General features: G+C 46.7%; 1 protein-coding gene across 3 annotated transcripts; it reads left to right on the top strand.

Moving 5' to 3' along the window:
* The first annotated feature begins 634 nt into the window (after positions 1-634).
* KLHL22 (kelch like family member 22) lies at positions 635-16,199 on the top strand. Of its 3 annotated transcripts, none has more exons than XM_075897958.2 (7): positions 635-753; positions 1,518-1,797; positions 3,517-3,682; positions 6,663-7,381; positions 10,573-10,765; positions 13,935-14,168; positions 15,144-16,199. In XM_075897958.2, the coding sequence occupies exons 2-7, from the start codon at positions 1,571-1,573 to the stop codon at positions 15,519-15,521; spliced, it is 1,917 nt and encodes a 638-aa protein (XP_075754073.1). In that variant the 5' UTR covers positions 635-753; positions 1,518-1,570; the 3' UTR covers positions 15,522-16,199. The 3 variants fall into 3 exon arrangements, with proteins under 3 accessions (XP_075754073.1, XP_075754077.1, XP_075754076.1); XM_075897962.2 differs by having other exon boundaries at positions 15,202-15,382; XM_075897961.2 differs by lacking the exon at positions 635-753 and adding an exon at positions 3,149-3,275 and having other exon boundaries at positions 1,661-1,797.
* The last annotated feature ends 2,164 nt before the right edge of the window (positions 16,200-18,363 follow it).

Raw genomic sequence — 18,363 nt, 5'->3', positions numbered from 1 at the left:
GCCCGCGGAACAGGGGCCCAATAAAAGGGGCGGAGGCTTTGCAGGAGGGACGGGGCGTACCCTCTCGCAGGGACCGCTGCAGGAGGTCGAGAGCGGGTCACGACAAAGCCGCCTCCACCTCCTGGAGTATGCGCAGGGGGGTTCAGAGGGTGGAAAGCCCCATGCACCGAGCGAGCACTCAGGGATCCACCCAGTCTCCCCGTCGTAGTCCAGGAGGTCTCTGACCATGGTGGTTTCTGCCAGGATCAGCCTCCGGCGCACCGTGGGAGACCCCACACCTGCACGCACAAGGCGGGATTGTGGAGCAGGGGCTCCGCGAGGAGGTCTGCTCCCTGGGCGGCCACAACGGACCAGGTGGCCGGCCAGCGCTTCCAGGTCGGGAGGCGTTCCTGGTAGAATTCCGGGGGCTTGGAGCGGCCTCGCGGGTGGATAAAGGGAGCGGCCGGCGGAGGGAGGCGCTCCCTGCGGACCATGCACCGGGTCCCCGCAGGGCCTGGGGGCGGAAGGGCTGGACCCGGCTGTGCACAGACCAGGCCCTGGCCCCTCCTGCAGGGGGCGCCGCACCCGCCCCACACGCGTTCGAAAGACACGACACGCGCCAGGGGGGCGGGTCCCTTTAAGTGGGGGGGGAGCGCGCGCTCCGTTCGGTCACGTGGGAAGGGCGCTCTGGCCCGACTCGATGGTGCGGGCGAACCCGGAAGCGGGCGGCGGGCGCTGGGGCAGGCGGAGGCTCGGGGTCGCCGCTGCCGGCAGGTGAGCGCAGCGCTGCGGGGGGAGGGGCGCCCCCCCCCCCGGGATAACGGCGCCCCGCCCCCCCAGTGCTGGCCCCGCGAGTGACTGACAGGCCCGGTGCCGCCCCCCCCCCCCCCCCGCGGCGGGAGAGCGGCCGGCCCCGCTGGGGGGGGGGGGCTGCAGGGGAGGAGCCGCTTCCCGCCGGTTCTGCCCCCCCCCCCCCCCGCTTTACACGCGCCCCCGCGGCCGCAGGCGGGTTCGGGCCCCGCGGGGAAGGGGCGAGTCAGCGGGCTCCTTGCGGAACAACCAAAAAGAAAGAAAGTCAGGCCGGGCCCCCAGCGCGCCGCCGGGCATGGCCGGGCCCGGCTCCCACAGCAGGCACCAGGAGGCGTCTGGCCGCGCCTGAGGCTGTGGTGAGACGCGGCTCGCTCCCTCAGCCGCCTGCAGGGGAAAGAAACGGCAGGAGGCGGGTCTGGGAGGGTGGCAGCAGCGCCAGTTACATCCGCGTGCATGTGGCTCCTCTCCAGCAGCCACGAGATGGTACCTCCCGGGGAAAGTGCGTGTGGTAATGTGAGAACTGCTCCCGGTTTCTATTTAAACCTCTTCTCAAGGGGTGTGAAAAACTAACAGGCCGTGCTCCCCAGGGCCTCTCAAAGCAGGCCTGGAATAGGTTTGCAAACGGCGTGGTACCGCCATTGAGCGGACCAGCTTGTTGAGTGCGGTAAGAGTTAAAATGCTGTTAAGGAATCAGCACACGCAAACTTCGGCTATTTCTGTGGTCTCAGAACTCCTCTTGCTGTAACTGGTAGCTGTGAGGTGCTGAACATTTCTACTGGTGATGGCAGAAGATCAGGAGCTGACTCAGACATGCAAGACTCCCTGGGAGACCTCCCTCCAGCAATGCAGCAGCCACACGTACCGCAGTGCACAGCATTCCCAGTCCTTACTCAGCGGCTTGGTCTCCCTCCGAGATAGTGGCATCCTGTTTGATGTAGTCCTGGTAGTGGAAGGGAAACCCATTGAAGCTCATCGGATACTTCTGGCTGCATCGTGTGACTATTTCAGGTATGTGCCATGTCACTGGTTAATCTTTAACCAGCATCTTTCTCCATGACTCAAACCTTCTGAATCCTGGCTGGACTTCTGTCTTTTCGCCCTTGGGACTCCCCATGCTTCCCCAAGTCTGGAGTAAGGTCACACTGGTCCAAAACACACACTCCCAGATTTCAGCTCTGATCACATCTAGAGCAAATCGGTTTCTTTGTACTCAAAGAGTAAAACAACGCCTAGTTGTTCAGTCCATAAAGCCTGACATAACAGCCATTATCATTCCAAACAGGGATTGCATGGGTCTTCCTTAGGGACCCCGTCCACTCAGCTGTGGGTAGGTTGCAATTGAACGATGTAAGTCACTCCTTTCTCCTCCTAGCAGCTCAGAGTATGCCTACGCTGCATAATATAACTGTGTCTGGGCACCTCTGCCTGTGAGGCTGTGTTTGTCCATCTTGCTGATACGCGTATGCGCTATAGTGTTATGCATGCCCATGCCTTGTCTATACCATCCGTGCATTGACAAATTTCACATCTCTGGAAGCTGGGGTTGCTTGAGGTGAGTAGGGGCTTGGGAATTAGAAAAACCAGCACACACAGGCCCCAGGAATTGTGGGACAGCTTTGATGGACTGTCTCAGCATGAACCTAGCTACGCAAACTCTTAGCTCTGTCTTCAACACAAAGTGGGAGGGTAGAAATATGGTACAGTGAGACAAGCTTATACCTGTATCCCTGGATGAGCCACCAAGCGCACGTGCTGAGAACATACAGGCACGTGCCTGAGGACTTTGTGGATGGGAGGCGGGATTGGTTTCAACGTGTCAAAGTCTGTCAGACCTGCAATGTAGACACTTAATGGGCTTGTTCACCTCTGAACTCAGTGCATTCACTTCCCTATCACTCCAGCCCTCTCTGGATGAGAACGCAAGGGCATCTGAATCAATAAGTCCTTTGTAGCTTTAACGGCGAGGAGTCCTGTGGCACCTTATAGACTAAATGAAGTGCTGGAGAATAAGCTTTCGTGGGCAAAGACCCACTTCGTCAGATGCAGGTAGTGGAAATTTCGTCTTTGCCCACAAAAGCTTATGCTCCAACACTTCAGTTAGTCTATAAAGTGCCACAGGACTCCTCGCCGCTTTTGCAGATTCAGACTAACACGGCGACCCCTCTTATACTTGTAGCATTAAAGCACTGTCACCAGGCTAGCACACTTCCACATATGTTTTAAACTTCTTTAAAACAAGGGCTTATAACATGAGCCCTAACATCTTTTAAAGACAACGACCCCGTTGTGGGATGCAGAAGTCTATATTGCTTTTATTCATTTTAATTCATTTAATGAGGGAGATTTTTATGCTTTCCAGGGTGCCCAGTGATGTATGAGGAAGCCATTTATAGGTTAAACTAATGCAAGGATGCACAAGGAGAATAGGTGTACAGCTGGTTATCCAAAGCTTGACTGCCTTCTGGATCTTCAGAACTAGCTGGCTGGTGTGTCTTCACTGCATTCTGAAAAGGCTCTGCTCTGGGTTTCCAGTTTGAAAACTGTACTGCCTGGCATAATTCCTGGAGAACTGGATTTGGCAACAGACATGGAGGCTTTGCAAAGCTGTCTGTCCAGTTGTCTGTCTGACTCTTTTGGGTGACCCCAGAACAGTATGGCTAAGATGGGTTGAACTGTACATAGCTTTGGCACGTCTCCAGTGTCGTCTGTATCTTTTTCTTTCTACAGAGGCATGTTTGCTGGTGGGCTAAGAGAGATGGGACAGGAGGAGGTTCATATTCATGGAGTTTCCTACAATGCTATGTGTAAAATCCTGAGCTTCATTTACACCTCTGAGCTGGAACTCAGCCTGAACAATGTGCAAGAAACCCTAACTGCCGCCTGCCAACTTCAGGTGAGGGACTGGGAGATGGATCAAGAAGTCACAGAAAAAAATGGGACAAATAAGGAATGGCAACACTCTGGGAGAGGTTGAGGAAATGAGCAAACACAGTAGAGGAGGAATAAAGGGACAGGAGCTTTTCTGTCTACATATGTGGATTTGATTCAGATTTTTGTCCTGTGTGCTCTACGCTGTGGATTCAGGGCTTTTCTACACTTCCAATGCTGTCATGGCAGAGCAGCACTTGATGAAGATGCTGTTCCACCAGCCCTCAAGTGGACATAGCACCATCTACACCAGGGGTTAGGTCAGTGTAAGTATGTTGCTCAGGCATTGTGGGTTTTCCACACTCCTGAGTGACGTAGTTATAGCAACGTAAGTCTGTAGTGTAGACCAGGGCTTTCTAAGTAGCTAGAGATGTGTCTAAATTGGATTTGGATGAATGGATGTGTTGTTCCTATAAGTAGTTTTGTTTTTATTTATATTTTTTCATTCTTTCCATAGTGTGGCTCTTCTAGCAGTTGACTTCCTTTGATGTGCTCAGTAACCCCTTCCTGCTAATATCAAGGAAGTTTCTGCTAGAGTTCTTAAATTATGATCTACATTCAAGGACCCAACTTCCCTCTCCTGACCTCACTGGTGCTGTTCCCTCCCAGGCTCTCATCTACAGCATAAAGGCTGGTTCACAGTAGGGATGTGAACGACTAGTCCACTATCCCATAAGAAAATGCTCATTGGATAGTCAACAGTCTAGTCAATTTCCGCCCCTCTCCCTTGATGCCTCTATCAGAGGCAACAAGGGCGGGACAGGAGAGGGTGCTTCAAAACAGCAGTACCATGTGGAGCCTGGGGCCAGACCCTGGGCTCCATGTTGCACTGCTGCTTTGAAATGCCACATGCAGCCCAGAGTCAGCTGGGGAATCACCTGCTGACCCTGGGTTCCATGTGGCATTGCCACTTTGAAACACCGCATGGAGCCTGACACCGGGCTTCCCGCGGCGTTTCAAAGCAGCAGTGCTACATGCAGCCTGGAGTCAGTTCGGGACCCTGGGCTCCATGCAGCTCTGCCACTTTGAAACACTGTGGGGAGCATTGGGCCAGTGGGAGACTGCTTGAGTTCCCCTGCTGTCCCTGTGCCCCCTGCAGCGCTTTTGCCTTTGAAGTGTAGCAGCAGCCCTCGGGTTGTTGCTGCACTTCAAAGGTGGAAGCGCCCTTATCGATTGCTTGAGTGGTTGATGCAAATTGCATCAACTATTCAATTAGCCAGTTAATCTAAATGTAACATCCCTGGTTCATAGACTCACTGTGAGTGGAAATAAGATCCTAGTTTCTATAACTACAGTGGCTCTTGTTTTGCCGTTGAAACAGTTTTTGTTTTTCCCATACTATACATGTTGTGGTACTACATTACATATCAACCCTTGTGGAGTTAACAGAAGTTCATAAAGATTAGTAAAGAATTTTCCTGCTATCTTCTGATGTACAGAAGGAAATGCTATACTAAGTAAACTACATAAAATACCTTCACTTTTTTTTTTTCCAAAATGTTTCCTCTCCGTTTGCATGATACAGTCCAATTTACTATCTTGTGTCTGCCTTTTGCTCGCTGGTTAATCTGTCTGGAAACAAAAGAATTATATTCTGTTAATCAATAAGACCATACCATGCCATCTTTCTTTCTGCATTGCTTCTGATGGCAACCCTGTCTTCAGAGCTGACCTCCGGGCCTGCATTAACTACCACTGCCAGCAGCAGTGCAGAAGTAAGGGTAGCAGTACTACAAGCCACCTACAGTAATCTTGTGACCCCCGCAAAACTCCTTTTTCAGTTAGTACACCTACAGTTACCACATGTGAAATTTCAGATTTAAATAGATGAAATACTGATATTTGTTTTTTTTAAATCCTCTGACTATGAAATTAACCAAAATGGACTGTGAATTTTGTAGAGCAGGGGTGGACAATAATTTTTAATGGAGAGGCCACTCCCAAGATTTTGGCAAGTGGTCAAGGGCCACGCTTCTGTGGAGGATTCGTGGGGTCTGGGACGGAGGTTGGGTGCAGAAGAGAAATTGGGGAGAGGACTGGGGTGCAGAAGAAGGTGTGAAGTCTGAGAAGGAGGTTGGGTGAAGGAGGGGGTTGTGACCTGGGGCAGGGAATTAGGGGGCCAGGGGCCAGGAGTGGGTATGGGTGCAGGAGATGATTCTGGCCTGAGGGAGGGGCTCTAGGAGGGGGGGCAGGGTTTGGGAGGGAGGTGTGATCTGGAAGAAGTTGTTGCAGAGTGTTTGGGCGATGTCCATGGGCAGAGGAGTGGGGTGCAGAGTCAGGGAAGGGGTATTGGGGCAGGAGAGGGTTCTGGCCTGGGGAAGGGGTGGAGGAGTGGGTACAGGGTCTGGAAGGAAGCTATGACCTGGGGGAAGGGGAGTCAAGAGGGTTGAGGTCGTGGCCTGGGGCAGGTAGAGTTGGGGGGAGGGGGAGGTGAGGTGCCAGAGGCAGGCTCTGGCTTGGAGGTGCTTACCTAGGCAGCTCCCATCCAGCAGCCCTCCAGAAACCTGAGGCAGACTCTCTGCTGAAGTCTGTTTCCTGGGTGCTCCATGTGGGGTCTGCTCTGGGCATAAGGAGGGGGGAACAGTGGGAGAAGACTTCACAAGCTGTTCTTGGCCCCAGCAACATTTTTCAGCTCCTGTTGTCCAGAAGCTGGCCAGTGGGAGCTGAGAGATTCTGCTGCGGGCCGGGAGCAATGCGCCGAGTCTCCCTCCTCCATCCCCAGCAATCCAGAGTGGAGAGCAGCCTCCTGTTTGAGTGAGCTGCTCTCTGCGTAAGGGTTCCGGCAAGGCAGCCCTGGGCCGGATCCAGTGGCTTGTTGGGTTGGATGCGGTCCATTGGCAGCCTCTTCCCCATCCCTGTGGGTAGAGCCTGTTTAAGAATCTGGTCTCTCCAGGGTAAGACAAGAATTTTTTTAAAGTAAATAAACCTTCTGCTTTCTCTTGCAGATTCCAGAAGTCATTAAGTTCTGTTGTGATTTTCTCATGTCTTGGGTGGATGAGGAGAACATCTTGGATATATACAAATTAGCTGACCTCTTTGGCTTGACCCATTTAAGCGAGCAGCTGGACTCCTGTATTCTCAAGAACTTTTCAACTTTTTCAAAGACTGAGAAATACCGCCAGCTCCCCTTGGAGAAGGTCTACTCCCTCCTCAGCAGCAACCTCTTAGAAGTCAAATGTGAGGCTGAGGTTTACGAAGGGGCACTTTTATACCATTACACCCCAGAACAGGTGGAAACTGATCAGATTTCATTGATGGAGCCACCTAAGTTACTGGAAACAGTGCGCTTCCCCCTGATGGACCTCCAAATCTTGCAAAGGCTCCATGATAAACTAAGCCCATGCCCGTTAAAAGAAACTGTAGCTGATGCCCTAATGTACCACAAGAACGAATGGCTTCAGCCCATTCTTCAAAGCTCACAGACACAGGTGAGATCAGAGTTCCACTGTGTAGTGGGCTTTGGAGGGATGCATTCTATTCCGTCCACAGTCCTCAGTGACCAAGCGAAGTTCTTGAACCCCCTATTGGGGGAGTGGAAACACTTTACTGCTACGTTAGCCCCCAGAATGTCCAACCAAGGGATTGCTGTTTTCAACAACTTTGTATACTTGATTGGGGGAGATAACAACGTACGAGGCTTTCGAGCAGAATCCAGGTGTTGGAGGTAAGAGGAGACTACTTCTGCCCCCGTTCTTTTTTACCAGCTAATTACTGTTCCCTGAGTTGGGCAGCCACTTTCACAATCCACATTCTGCCTGGCCAGAAACATTGGGCATCATACTGAGACATCATTGAAAGAAACTTTAAGGACTAAGGAAGACCACCTGATTGTAAAGGAGGAAGTTTTCTGTTTGTGTGTGCTTCATTTACTAATCAATCACAAGGGGAAAGCAAATGTAGCAACATTCCAACAGCTGTTGAGTTGTGGTAAGATATTTGTGAGTTCTGAGCACAGGAATGGGAGTCAGGGAGTCCTGTGTGCTGTTGTTGGCTCTAACTCCCTTTGTTACCTGGGTTGATTTTCTTAACTTCTCTCACTATGTTTTTTCTCATATGTAAAAATGGGGATAATATTTACCGCCCTGTAGGGTCATTTTGAGGTTTAATGAGGTTAATATTTGTGTAGTGCTTTGAAGTCAGACCTGCTACTGAAGAAGTGGGCTGTGCCCCAAAAGCTCATGATACCATCTACATGTTTTGTTAGTCTGTAAGGTGCTACAAGACTATTTGTTCTGTGTTAAGTTTTTCCTGCTATTTTGTGTGTTTGCATGAATGGTGCAGGAATAGAAGCTTGTTAAGAATTTCTGAAAAGAGAGCTCTTCCTCATATCTTAGAGGGAAAATGGCAGCAGGATGGTCAAAAATTCAGATTTGCAGTGCACGTGAATCTGATATAAAAGGCAAGTGATTTAATGAGCACAGTTATCCAACACTTCAAATAAAATGGTAACATTGATTCATTATTTTGAATTGGTGTCTATAATGCCATTAATGGGACTCCCGTTACTCCCTAAGATTGAAGCACAACTAAATAATCATGTAAAAAAAAATCTTAAATTTCAAGTTAGAAAATTATAATTGAGCATGGTAACATTTTGGGGATTTTTTTTTCCAAGTTCCATTGAGATCAGTCTTTCTTAAAAGTTCTTTGTCTGCAAACTATTGTTATTGGACAAAAGGATGTTATTTACAGGTTTAGTCCGGTTGTTATGTTTGCACATGCAAGATAGATTTTAAGTGCCTGCCGTTGCATTCAAGTTGCTCCAGTAATTAAGATTACCGTATTTTCTCTGGAATTGATACCTGGGGATGAAAGCTAAAGTTGAAAAGGGTGAGGTGCCTGTGATGGTTGCCCCTCCCTCCCAGGTGCAGTATGGGAGACACTGGCATTGCTGTGCCCCCTAACAATTCAGCTAGATTGGCCTTTCTCACATTGCTCTACTGATACCCAATATCTAACATTCCTAGTACTTGAATAATCATGTAAACCACATGAAGTCTTAGTGGTTACACAACTATTCAATAGTCCTGAGAGGCGGGGATGACAGTCAGTGCGTTCCCGGCCCCACTGCTGGCATGCCCCCTATCATCCCACACTGCTGCCTATGTATCTGTGGCAGTGCAGGCTGGCTTGCACAGCTTCCTGTGCAAACTGGCTGCCTGCCACCCTGCCCTGCTGCCTCTGATAAAGAGGCAGCAGGGCAGTGTGGCAGCAGCCTCTGTCTGCAGGGCACTCAGGCCCACCACAGTGAGAGGCTGTTTCACAGCAGCCTCCTCTGCCTCTCCCAACTGCCACTGCTGTCTCTGATAGAGCAGCAACACAAGGGCTGGGTAGATGGTACTGAAGAGCTGGTGCTGGGGAAACGGCATGTTGGCATCTGTAACTGATGCACAGCCAATAAGCCAGCCAGTGTCCTTGCTCCGTGACCTTGCACCCTTCCTGGAGTATAAATCAGAATTATACTGTCTTGCACTGCACAGGGTAAGCTCGTTAATATAGTTAGCTTTCCCCTCAGTGCGGGGAAGACAAGCAACAAGTCTGTTTCCCAAGCTGAGATTTTTTCCCAAATGCTTCACCCAGAACAGCATAAAACAAGATAAAACATAAAACAAGTTTAACTACCGAAAGATTTTAAGTGATTATAAATGATAACAGATCAAAGCAGGTTACATAGGAAATTAAAAATGCAAACTAAGCCTAATATATTCAATAGGATTCAAATCAGCATTATCTCATCCTGACTGATACAAGCAGTTCATCAAGTTTCCATACACAGGCTAAAAATCCCTTTTCCTGGGACCAGTGCTTCTCCCAGTCCTGTCTCTGCTCCTCAAGTGCTCACTTCTGGGCCTTGCTCCTCATACCAGAGGTGTCATGCCCCATCTTTTATAGCCTGTCCATATGGTGGGAACTCTTTGTCCAAGCTAAGTCCCCAGCCCAGTTTATGGACAAATCCAGGTACCAAAATGGACTTCATGATCATGTGGTCTGGTCACATGCTCTTGCATGCCTTGAATCACAGTAGCCATTGTGCATAGGCTGTCTGAAGTATTCTCAGAGAGTCTCACCAGGTGAGGAGGGAAACGCTTCTCCCAAAACCTGTTGTTTTTCTTAGTGGCCTTTTACCTTGTTTAGCCCTTCACAAATCAACTATCTAGACTGGAAGCATCTTGCCTAGAGGGCGTCACCCATATGTAACCACATCTGAAATACAGATACATTGAATATTGAATGTGTAAGTCCAGATACAAAAACATGCATATAAATGGGATAATCGTCTTCAGCAAATCACAGCTTTTCCAGTGACCCCTACTCTGTCACATTCTCTATACGTGCATTGTAGTTATGACATCATTGCATTAGACTTGTACTACTAAGAGGAGTAAGGGTTGCAGAGGTACCCTCTGCAGTTCCCTTTTACCAGCAAACATCTGAACAAATCAAAGAAGCTCCAAATACTCATGCTCTTCCTGGCCTTTTGAGTTCCCAGGTACAATCTTTGTGAATCTCTACATTGTGGAATGATTGCAAACTGACAAGATTGATGGTAAGTAGCCTGGCAGTGGTGTAAGGAATGCTGGAAATAGTAGACCTGTGTAACATGATTATATTTGCTAATGCATTCTTCAGAATAGATTATCAGCTCTGCTTTTACTTGTGTTTTGACATGAATGGCCAACTTTCACTCTAGTGAATTGCATCTACTTTTACACTAAAGCTGAATTTGGGCCAGAGAGAATGCACTGGTCTAAATCTATGCGGTGATGACCTCTTGTTCCAGTAATGACAATGTCCGTGTTTTAGTGCTCTGTAGTAGATTTGAGTTAGTAACCCAGTTTGGTATTAATCCTTAAGGTATGACCCACGGCACAACAAATGGTTCCAGATCCAGTCCCTACAGCAAGAGCATGCTGACCTCTGTGTCTGTGTTGTGGGCGAATATATATATGCTGTCGCAGGGCGAGACTACCATGAAGACCTACGGGAGGTAGAGAGATATGATCCAAAAACCAACACATGGAAGTACATGGCACAGCTGAGGAAGGAGGTAAGGAATGCACGTGCCAGCAAATACTAATAAGCTCCCTCAATAATTGTCTTCATCTTTCCTAAATGCTTTTTGCTATTATTTCTCAAGCATACTTCTCAAACTGCCAAAAATGCTGATAGTGGCATCTGTGTGTGTGATAAAAAACAGTAAGAAGGATGCTTAAAATATCCCTGGGTCTTCATCTTTGTTGTGAATGTTCTCTTGAACTGATACAAAATTCCAGGCTTTAAAAATTAAATCGCATTGAGGAAATGAATTCTTCACTTGCACATGACAGAGGTTAGTTTGGCTGTAATATTAAGCTAGTCAACCTCTTTCTGAGTACTTTGTTTTGGAGGTTTTACACTTCCATTTTTCTCATTTCAATCGCCATGTAAAGGGATTGTTCTCTGGTTCTCTACTGATGCTACCTTATTAATAATATTGAATTGACCAATTAGAATACACTTTCCAAAGAAAAGTAGTTCCTAAATAACATAATGCAGGGTTACTCTACTTTGGAAGCCCTGGGGGCCGCAATGATATCCACAGCACATGCTGAGGGTCGCAATGTAAGTGTGGTTGCATAAATATGTAAATATTTATGTAAATATATGCAAACAGCTACTCTCACACTGACGGTCATGAATACAAAGATTAAGGCAAGACTGTACAACACGCAGGCCCCATTTAAGACCCAAGCAACCTCAGCCCCCCGCTCTAACCCAATGGCCTTTCTGTCCCGCAGAGCTGGGGACAAATCTAGCAGGGCGGAGGATAACGCCTGGGTCTCACCGAAGCCATCCTCTTTTCCTTCCAGGTGCTGGGGCCGGTGCGCAGAGCAGCTGTGAATGCTCCGGGCACGTGGCTCCAAACATTCCATTGAAGGCATGTGTCGCCATCCCCTTCCCGATCCCCCTTGCAGAGCAAAAAATCCCGGACATTTTTTGCCTTTTAAAAAACCTGTCTGGATGGTGATTTAAAATGTGAAAGTAAGGGCATGTCCGGGGAAAAACTGGACATAGGATAGCCCTAATCCAAGCCCCAGCACAGAGCTGTCTCACCTCACCCTCGCTGCCTAGCTCCGCCGCTGCTTCTTGCCACCTCTGGCAGCTCCTGCGCATGTGGCCTGGCTCAGTGTGGCACTACGCTGCTCAGCTCACCAGGAGGCGCTGCCGCTGGAGCCCACAGCAATGAGGCAGGCAGGCAGTGTGGGAAGTGGCTCAAGGTGCTGCGGGCCACATGTTGAGTAGCCCCAACATGAAGTATGATCCTGAGAGGTAGTGAGCACCTTCGAGACTTAGTTAGACAGAGTTGCAAGTGCTCTATCCCTTTCACCGGTTCAGGCAGAGACACAAGAAATGCTTCAGTATACAAGAACCAGAAACAGTATATGTATCACTGCCTATTGAAATTACGCGCTTGTCTTCCTGTTTTATTCCCTCCCTTTAAATATTAATTGTATTATTTTAAAAAAATAAACATTTATATTTCATGCTGGTGAGCAGTGCCTGATTCATATCCTTAGAGAACAAAGGACTCTCTATTTCCAGAATGGATACAGCATGGGCCACAATAGTGCAAACCTCCCTGTTTCAACTCTGATCTGAAGGGACCACCTCTAGGGTGTTAGGATAAGTCAGTCTCCATGGCCCTTTAAGTCCTTGGCCTGAGACTGCTCTGAGGCTATGGCTACACTGCCGGTTTTTTGCAGAAGAGGATATGCAAATCGCACGCTCACCTGCATATTTTCTTCCAGTTCTTTTTGCGGAAGAGGTTTTGCCAATAAAAAGCCCCATTTATATGGGGCCATTGGTCAGAAAAAAAAACCCTCTTTCACAAGATCCCGTAAACCTCAATTTTTTGAGGAATAAGGGATCTTGCAAAAGAGGGTTTTTTTCCAACAAATGGCCCCTCTACATGGGGCTTTTTATCAGCAAAACCGCTTCCGCAAAAAAAATCGGAAGAAGATATGCAAATGAGAGTATGATTTGCATATCTTCCGTAAAACAATGACAGTGTAGCCATAGCCTGAGTCTGCATGGAAGGGTGACTGGTGGAAGTGTGTGATGTGACCCTCAAACAAGAGTGGCAGAGGTGAAGGTTTATGTGATGAGGCCATCAGCTCTTGGTAAACTAAATTGAGACCATGTGCTCATTCGATATAAGTCACTGAACAGCTGCTTATATGGTATTTATCCTTCTAAGTTTTCTACCTAACCAGCCCCGTTGTGCTGTTTTTAGTTCTCTAAAACTGCCACAAAACAAGGAGGAAATAAATAATTGCCTGCAAATTATTGATGCTTAGGAAAGAGAAGTAAAGTTCTAGTTCTCCTTTTTAAAGAAACTATGTTAAGTCCTACTGTAACTTATTTTGTGTTGTTAATCTTCTACAAAACATAAGATCACTTCATAATGCTTATCTAAAAACCTCAAGCCACTTTACTAATGTGTAAGTATTATTCCCATTTGACAGATGGGAAATGGGGGCTCAGAAGTCAAATTACTTGCCTGAAGTCAGAAATAACAAATCAATGCTGAGAATAGAGCCCAGGTCATAAGACTTGCTCAAATTCTACCTACTAGCCTGCTCTGCCTTTCTGATAATGTTGCTAAAACTTCTGTAAGACTTAATTTCCATATAGGGCTTCAGAAAAGGCAGTGGAGGAAAGCAGTAATATTTTAATTAAGAATTAATGAAGATTGCCTATCTCTGAGAACTGGAAGGGACCTTGAAAGGTCATTGAGTCCAGTCCCCTACCTCCACAGCAGGACCAAGTACCATCCCTGACAAATATTTGCCCCAAATTCCTAAATGGCCTCCTCAAGGATTGAACTCACAACCCTGGGTTTAGCAGGCCAATGCTCAAACCACTGAGCTATCCCTCCCCCTGGAAGAGCTGCTAATTCAGGAGCAATAGGAAACATGCTCTGTAGCTGTGGAGGAGTCTGTCCAATTTTACTGAATTTCAGTTTGAAGAGTGATCTTCATACCTATGGAATAATAGCATACGCAGAATCCTTCCAAATGTTGACTTCTAAGTAAGCAGAGGAGGACGCTTTCTCTAATGTCATATATTGCCAGGAGATTGATATTCCAGCCTTACTGTGCTTCAAGCTGGAGAAAACACACAAGTAAACCCTACCCCCTTATCTTTTTTTGTCTTTTGTTTTTGTGATGGGGCAGGTGTATGCTCATGCTGGAGCCACACTGGATGGGAAGATGTATATTGCATGTGGGAGGAGAGGAGAGGATTATTTGAAGGAACTACACTGTTACGATCCAGGGGCTGACCGCTGGGACAGCTTAGCTGATAGTCCAGTCAGACGTGCCTGGCATGGGATGGCTGCACTCCTGGGAAAACTGTATGTGATTGGAGGTAGCAACAATGACTCAGGCTATAGGAGAGATGTTCACCAGGTAAGATGATGTCACAGCTATTTCTTGCCGGCCAGGCACATGACATTCATATGTTCAATGGGCGGAGGGTGTTATTGCACATACACTTCACTACTAGGTTCCTCCATCTCAGTAACTGCTTTACTCACTGCTCCCACTCCTTCATGCCTTCTCTCCGACTCCACCAGCTTTACAGCTCCTAATCCTTCAGTCATCTTGTAATTCAGAAGGGTGGTGGACATTCAGGTGGACAGTGCTCTTTCAATAGCAACTAAATGCTTTTTCTAGCAAGGCTAATCTAAATTCTGTAGCACTCTGGTGTGGCAGACTAGAAAGTTTGCAGCAGCTTCATTAAAACCAAAGTTGTGGGTTTTTTTGTTTTTTGTTTTCTAAATGAGATGAAAGGAAGTCAATTATCATTTAATAGTTTTGATTTTTTTCAAGTCAGGGTTTTTTACACTATCTCCACACTTTCATGTTTTGATATGCATCGGACGGGTAGCCATGTTCGTCTCAATCTGCAAGAACAACGAGGAGTCCTGTGGTACCTTGTAGACTAACAGATTTATTGGAGCATCAGATGAAGTGGGTCTTTGCCCACAAAAGCTCATGCTCCAATATATCTGTTAGCCTATAAAGTGCCACAGGACTCCTCGTTGTTCTTGCATGTTTTGATAGATGTTAATTGCTTTGGGACTAGCAATGTGTAACCGTTTCAGAGACAGTGTTTTGAGGAAGATGGAGGTGTACTTGACTGGAAGCAGTTGACTTGCAGAATGTGTGGTGGCATGGAACTGAGAGAAGCACATTTGCTAGATATTTCTACTAAGAGCAGCAATGAAAAGTTGGCAACCCTGGATTTATCTTTGGCACTTATACAGAATGCCTCATTGTGTCACGATATTGTACTCTATGGCAGACACCCGTTACATGCAAACATTTTAATATTTTATTTTAAAGAAAAAGTTGCCTTGTGTTTTGTTTATATTCTTGCAGGTCTCCTGTTATAGCCTAAGTACTGACCAGTGGACAAATGTATGCCCTTTACCTGCAGGGCATGGAGAGCCAGGTATTGCTGTCCTAGCCAACAGAATCTACGTCTTGGGTGGCAGATCCCACAACCGAGGGATTCGGATGGACTATGTCCATATTTATGAAGCTGAGAGAGACTGCTGGGAGGAAGGTCCCCAGTTGGAAGATGATATTTCTGGGATGGCTGCTTGTGTTCTCACTTTGCCTAGGGCTATTCTAATGGACACAGAGAGATGGACTCCTGAGTGGTATGCAGACCGACTACTGCATCACCCAGACGTTTCCTCTGAGGTCATGAGTGTAACAGACTGGGAGGAATTTGACAACTCAAGTGAAGATTAAGGACCTGAGGATATTTGTCTTTTTTTCAGGGAGAGAAGGAAATGTAAGGCAAGGGAAATTTAGAAACTTTCTAATGTCTTTGGCATAACGTTAATTGAATGAATATTTATTTAAATATTTGGAAACGTAAATGTTCTGCATTCTATTTTGCCATAAAGCTGCCATATGAAAGCAACCAAAGAGCTTTCTTTTTCAATTAAAATGCAGAGGTTTTTGCTCTCTTCTCAACCCACAGCATGGACCGAACAAGCATAAAAGACCTAGCTTGGCTAGCTCCTTTGCTTCAGACTTTGTGTGAAATCACTTCTTTGTTCCTCTGTAATGATTTTGTCAGTTTAAAACCTAATGGCCAGGAAGATACGACCTACTGCCTGCCTCCTGTGTAAATTGTCAGTCCGCTCAATAGGTCAGGCAGTGAAGGTGAGTGCTGTAACAGTGACAACATTAAGGAAGCCAAAATCCTCCTGGCATCTGGGCATGCAGCCATTGTCGTAACAGGCTTAGAAACTGTGATCTGACGTCAGCTCACTTCTGAATCATGTTGCAGATTTTATCAAAGAGGGGGAAGACTTTTAGAAAAACACTTTGTACTGGTTATGATTCTCTCTCTAATCAGATGAACTCTCACAAATAACATTTGTTCACAAATGAAATAATAAATCCTTGTAGGAACTATTGCTTTTGCTTTTTTTTTTTTCCATCAGAATGTGGGGGACTAACAGGGCAAGTTCATTGCATCATTGCAGTGAAGTTACACCAGTAACTAATTTGGCCTAGTGATGCTGTTGTTTTTATTTTCAGTTATATGTTTAGAAAGTAAAAACAGAGATGGCATAAAGAGAAGAAGAAAAAAACCTCAACGTGGGTAACTAAAGGTTTTGAAAATTACACTGGTTCAAGGTCCAGTACTTGTTAGAATAGTGGTAGGAAACCAATGTTAGACCACTACAGCAATAAACAAATATGCATATCAAAGCATTCCTTTATTAACTGACAGTTTGTAAAAATATTTACTTCTGATGTCACAGATTTCTTGATGTTAAATTAATAATTTAGCAGCTGCCATAAAACCCAATTCTGTGACACCAAAAACTTTCTGTGCCTTAAAATAGGCATAAGGGAACCAATTCCTTCAGTTCAGTCGATATCAGGTGATAAAACCATGGGGTCCAGCCAGTTCTGAAGCAGTAGCCCAGGGATAGGCAATCATTTTTGAAGGGGGGGGTCATTTAATGGATTTCAGAAATGGTTGCGGGCTACCCTGGAAGGAGTGGACCCAGAAGACTTCACATGCTATCCTGACCACAGACCCTGATTGGCCTAGGGGCAGGGAAACGCATGGAGTCTCTCTCCCTCCTCCCCCCCCCCCCCCCCCCCCCGCTCCACATGGGCATGTATCTAAAGGAACCGCCAGCTGTTTTGAACAGCTGGCAGTTCCCTCTGGTGTTGTGCAGGGGGAGGAGACTTTGCACTCTTCCCCTCCCATTCCCAACTCTTGATTGGCCTGGGGACAGGGGCGAGGCAGAGTGGCAATGGGTTGGATCAGAGAGCTTGGCGGGCCAGATTCAGCCTTCAGAGGCGGTCTTGCCCACCTCTGGAGTAGAGTCTAGGGGGCTACACTATTGCATCCCTAATAGCAAACTAGCCATATTATTCTAAACAATTAGCCACACTCATCCAGCCAAGCGTGTTGGATACTGCTGTGTTAAAATAATATTGTTAGTGGGATAATATAGAAGGGAAGGGGCAGGACTGAAGAGACAATTATCGTGATTTGATCTTAAGTCAGGTAGGGCATCACATAGGGGCTATGGAGGTTGAACATAAAACTAGTACTATAAAGAACTGGAGGGAGCCAGTGGAAATTAACTTCAACTTTGGAACCATCGCAAAGGAAACAGATAACATGTAAAATGATCTAGATGATTCCACATTGGTAAATAGGATTTCTAGGAAAGATTATTAAGGCCTCCACACAGTTACTTCAAAACACTAAACTTTCAGGATCAGAGTAAAACTAAAAGAGCTGAAAAAACTAAACTGAGTTTCCTTGGCTAAGCCAGGCTAGGTCTACAGTGCAGCTTTTTTTTTCAGAAAAAGCTATGCGAAATGCACTCCGCATTTTGCATACCTTTTCCTGATTTTTTTTTTTTCCCAAAAGAGGCTTTTCCGAAATTTGGCCCGTCTACAATGGGCCTTTCTTCCTCGTGTAATGAGGAAGACAGGGCTTCCAAAAGTGCGCATTTGCACTTCCGCAAAAAAAAGTGGAAGAGCAAACACATTCCCTGGACGCGGTGGAGTTTTTCCAGGACAACTCAGATATCCCGGAAAACCTCTGCAGTGTAGATGTACGCCCAGTTTAGAGACCCTGCCTGCAACCTGAAATGGGTGTGCTATACATGAAGCAAAAGGGCCGTGGAAGAAGATCCAGGAAAACCATACAGATGAATCCCTTCAGAAAAGGTCCATTCAAGAGGTAATGAACCTAACGCCAATACAGGCACTCCAGGACTGGAGATTGATGGCTCTTTATTCTGTGTCTAAGAAGATGCTTTGAATAAATGAGAGAACTAAATTAAATGTGGATCTTTTGTTAGTTGCATTGATTGCTGTGTACCTACTAGGGATGTAATAGTGTAGTTGATTAACTGATAAGCAGAAGCTTATAGGTTAATGCTATAGACCACATGCATTTTCCCTCCCCTGAAAGTAAATTTTTTAGCAGGCTGGCCAGTAGCCTGGCTCAGTCCTGGCTCTCACTGGGTGAGAATAAGGATGCTAAGTATCATGTATTTCACTAATTGAACAGTTGATGCATTTTTGCATCAACTACTTGATCAGT

The sequence above is a fragment of the Pelodiscus sinensis genome, chromosome Z (assembly GCF_052426305.1).
Source record: "Pelodiscus sinensis isolate ZL-2025 chromosome Z, ASM5242630v1, whole genome shotgun sequence".
In the NCBI taxonomy this organism is placed as follows: Eukaryota; Metazoa; Chordata; order Testudines; family Trionychidae; genus Pelodiscus; species Pelodiscus sinensis.
This window is presented reverse-complemented; position numbering and strand designations above follow the sequence as displayed.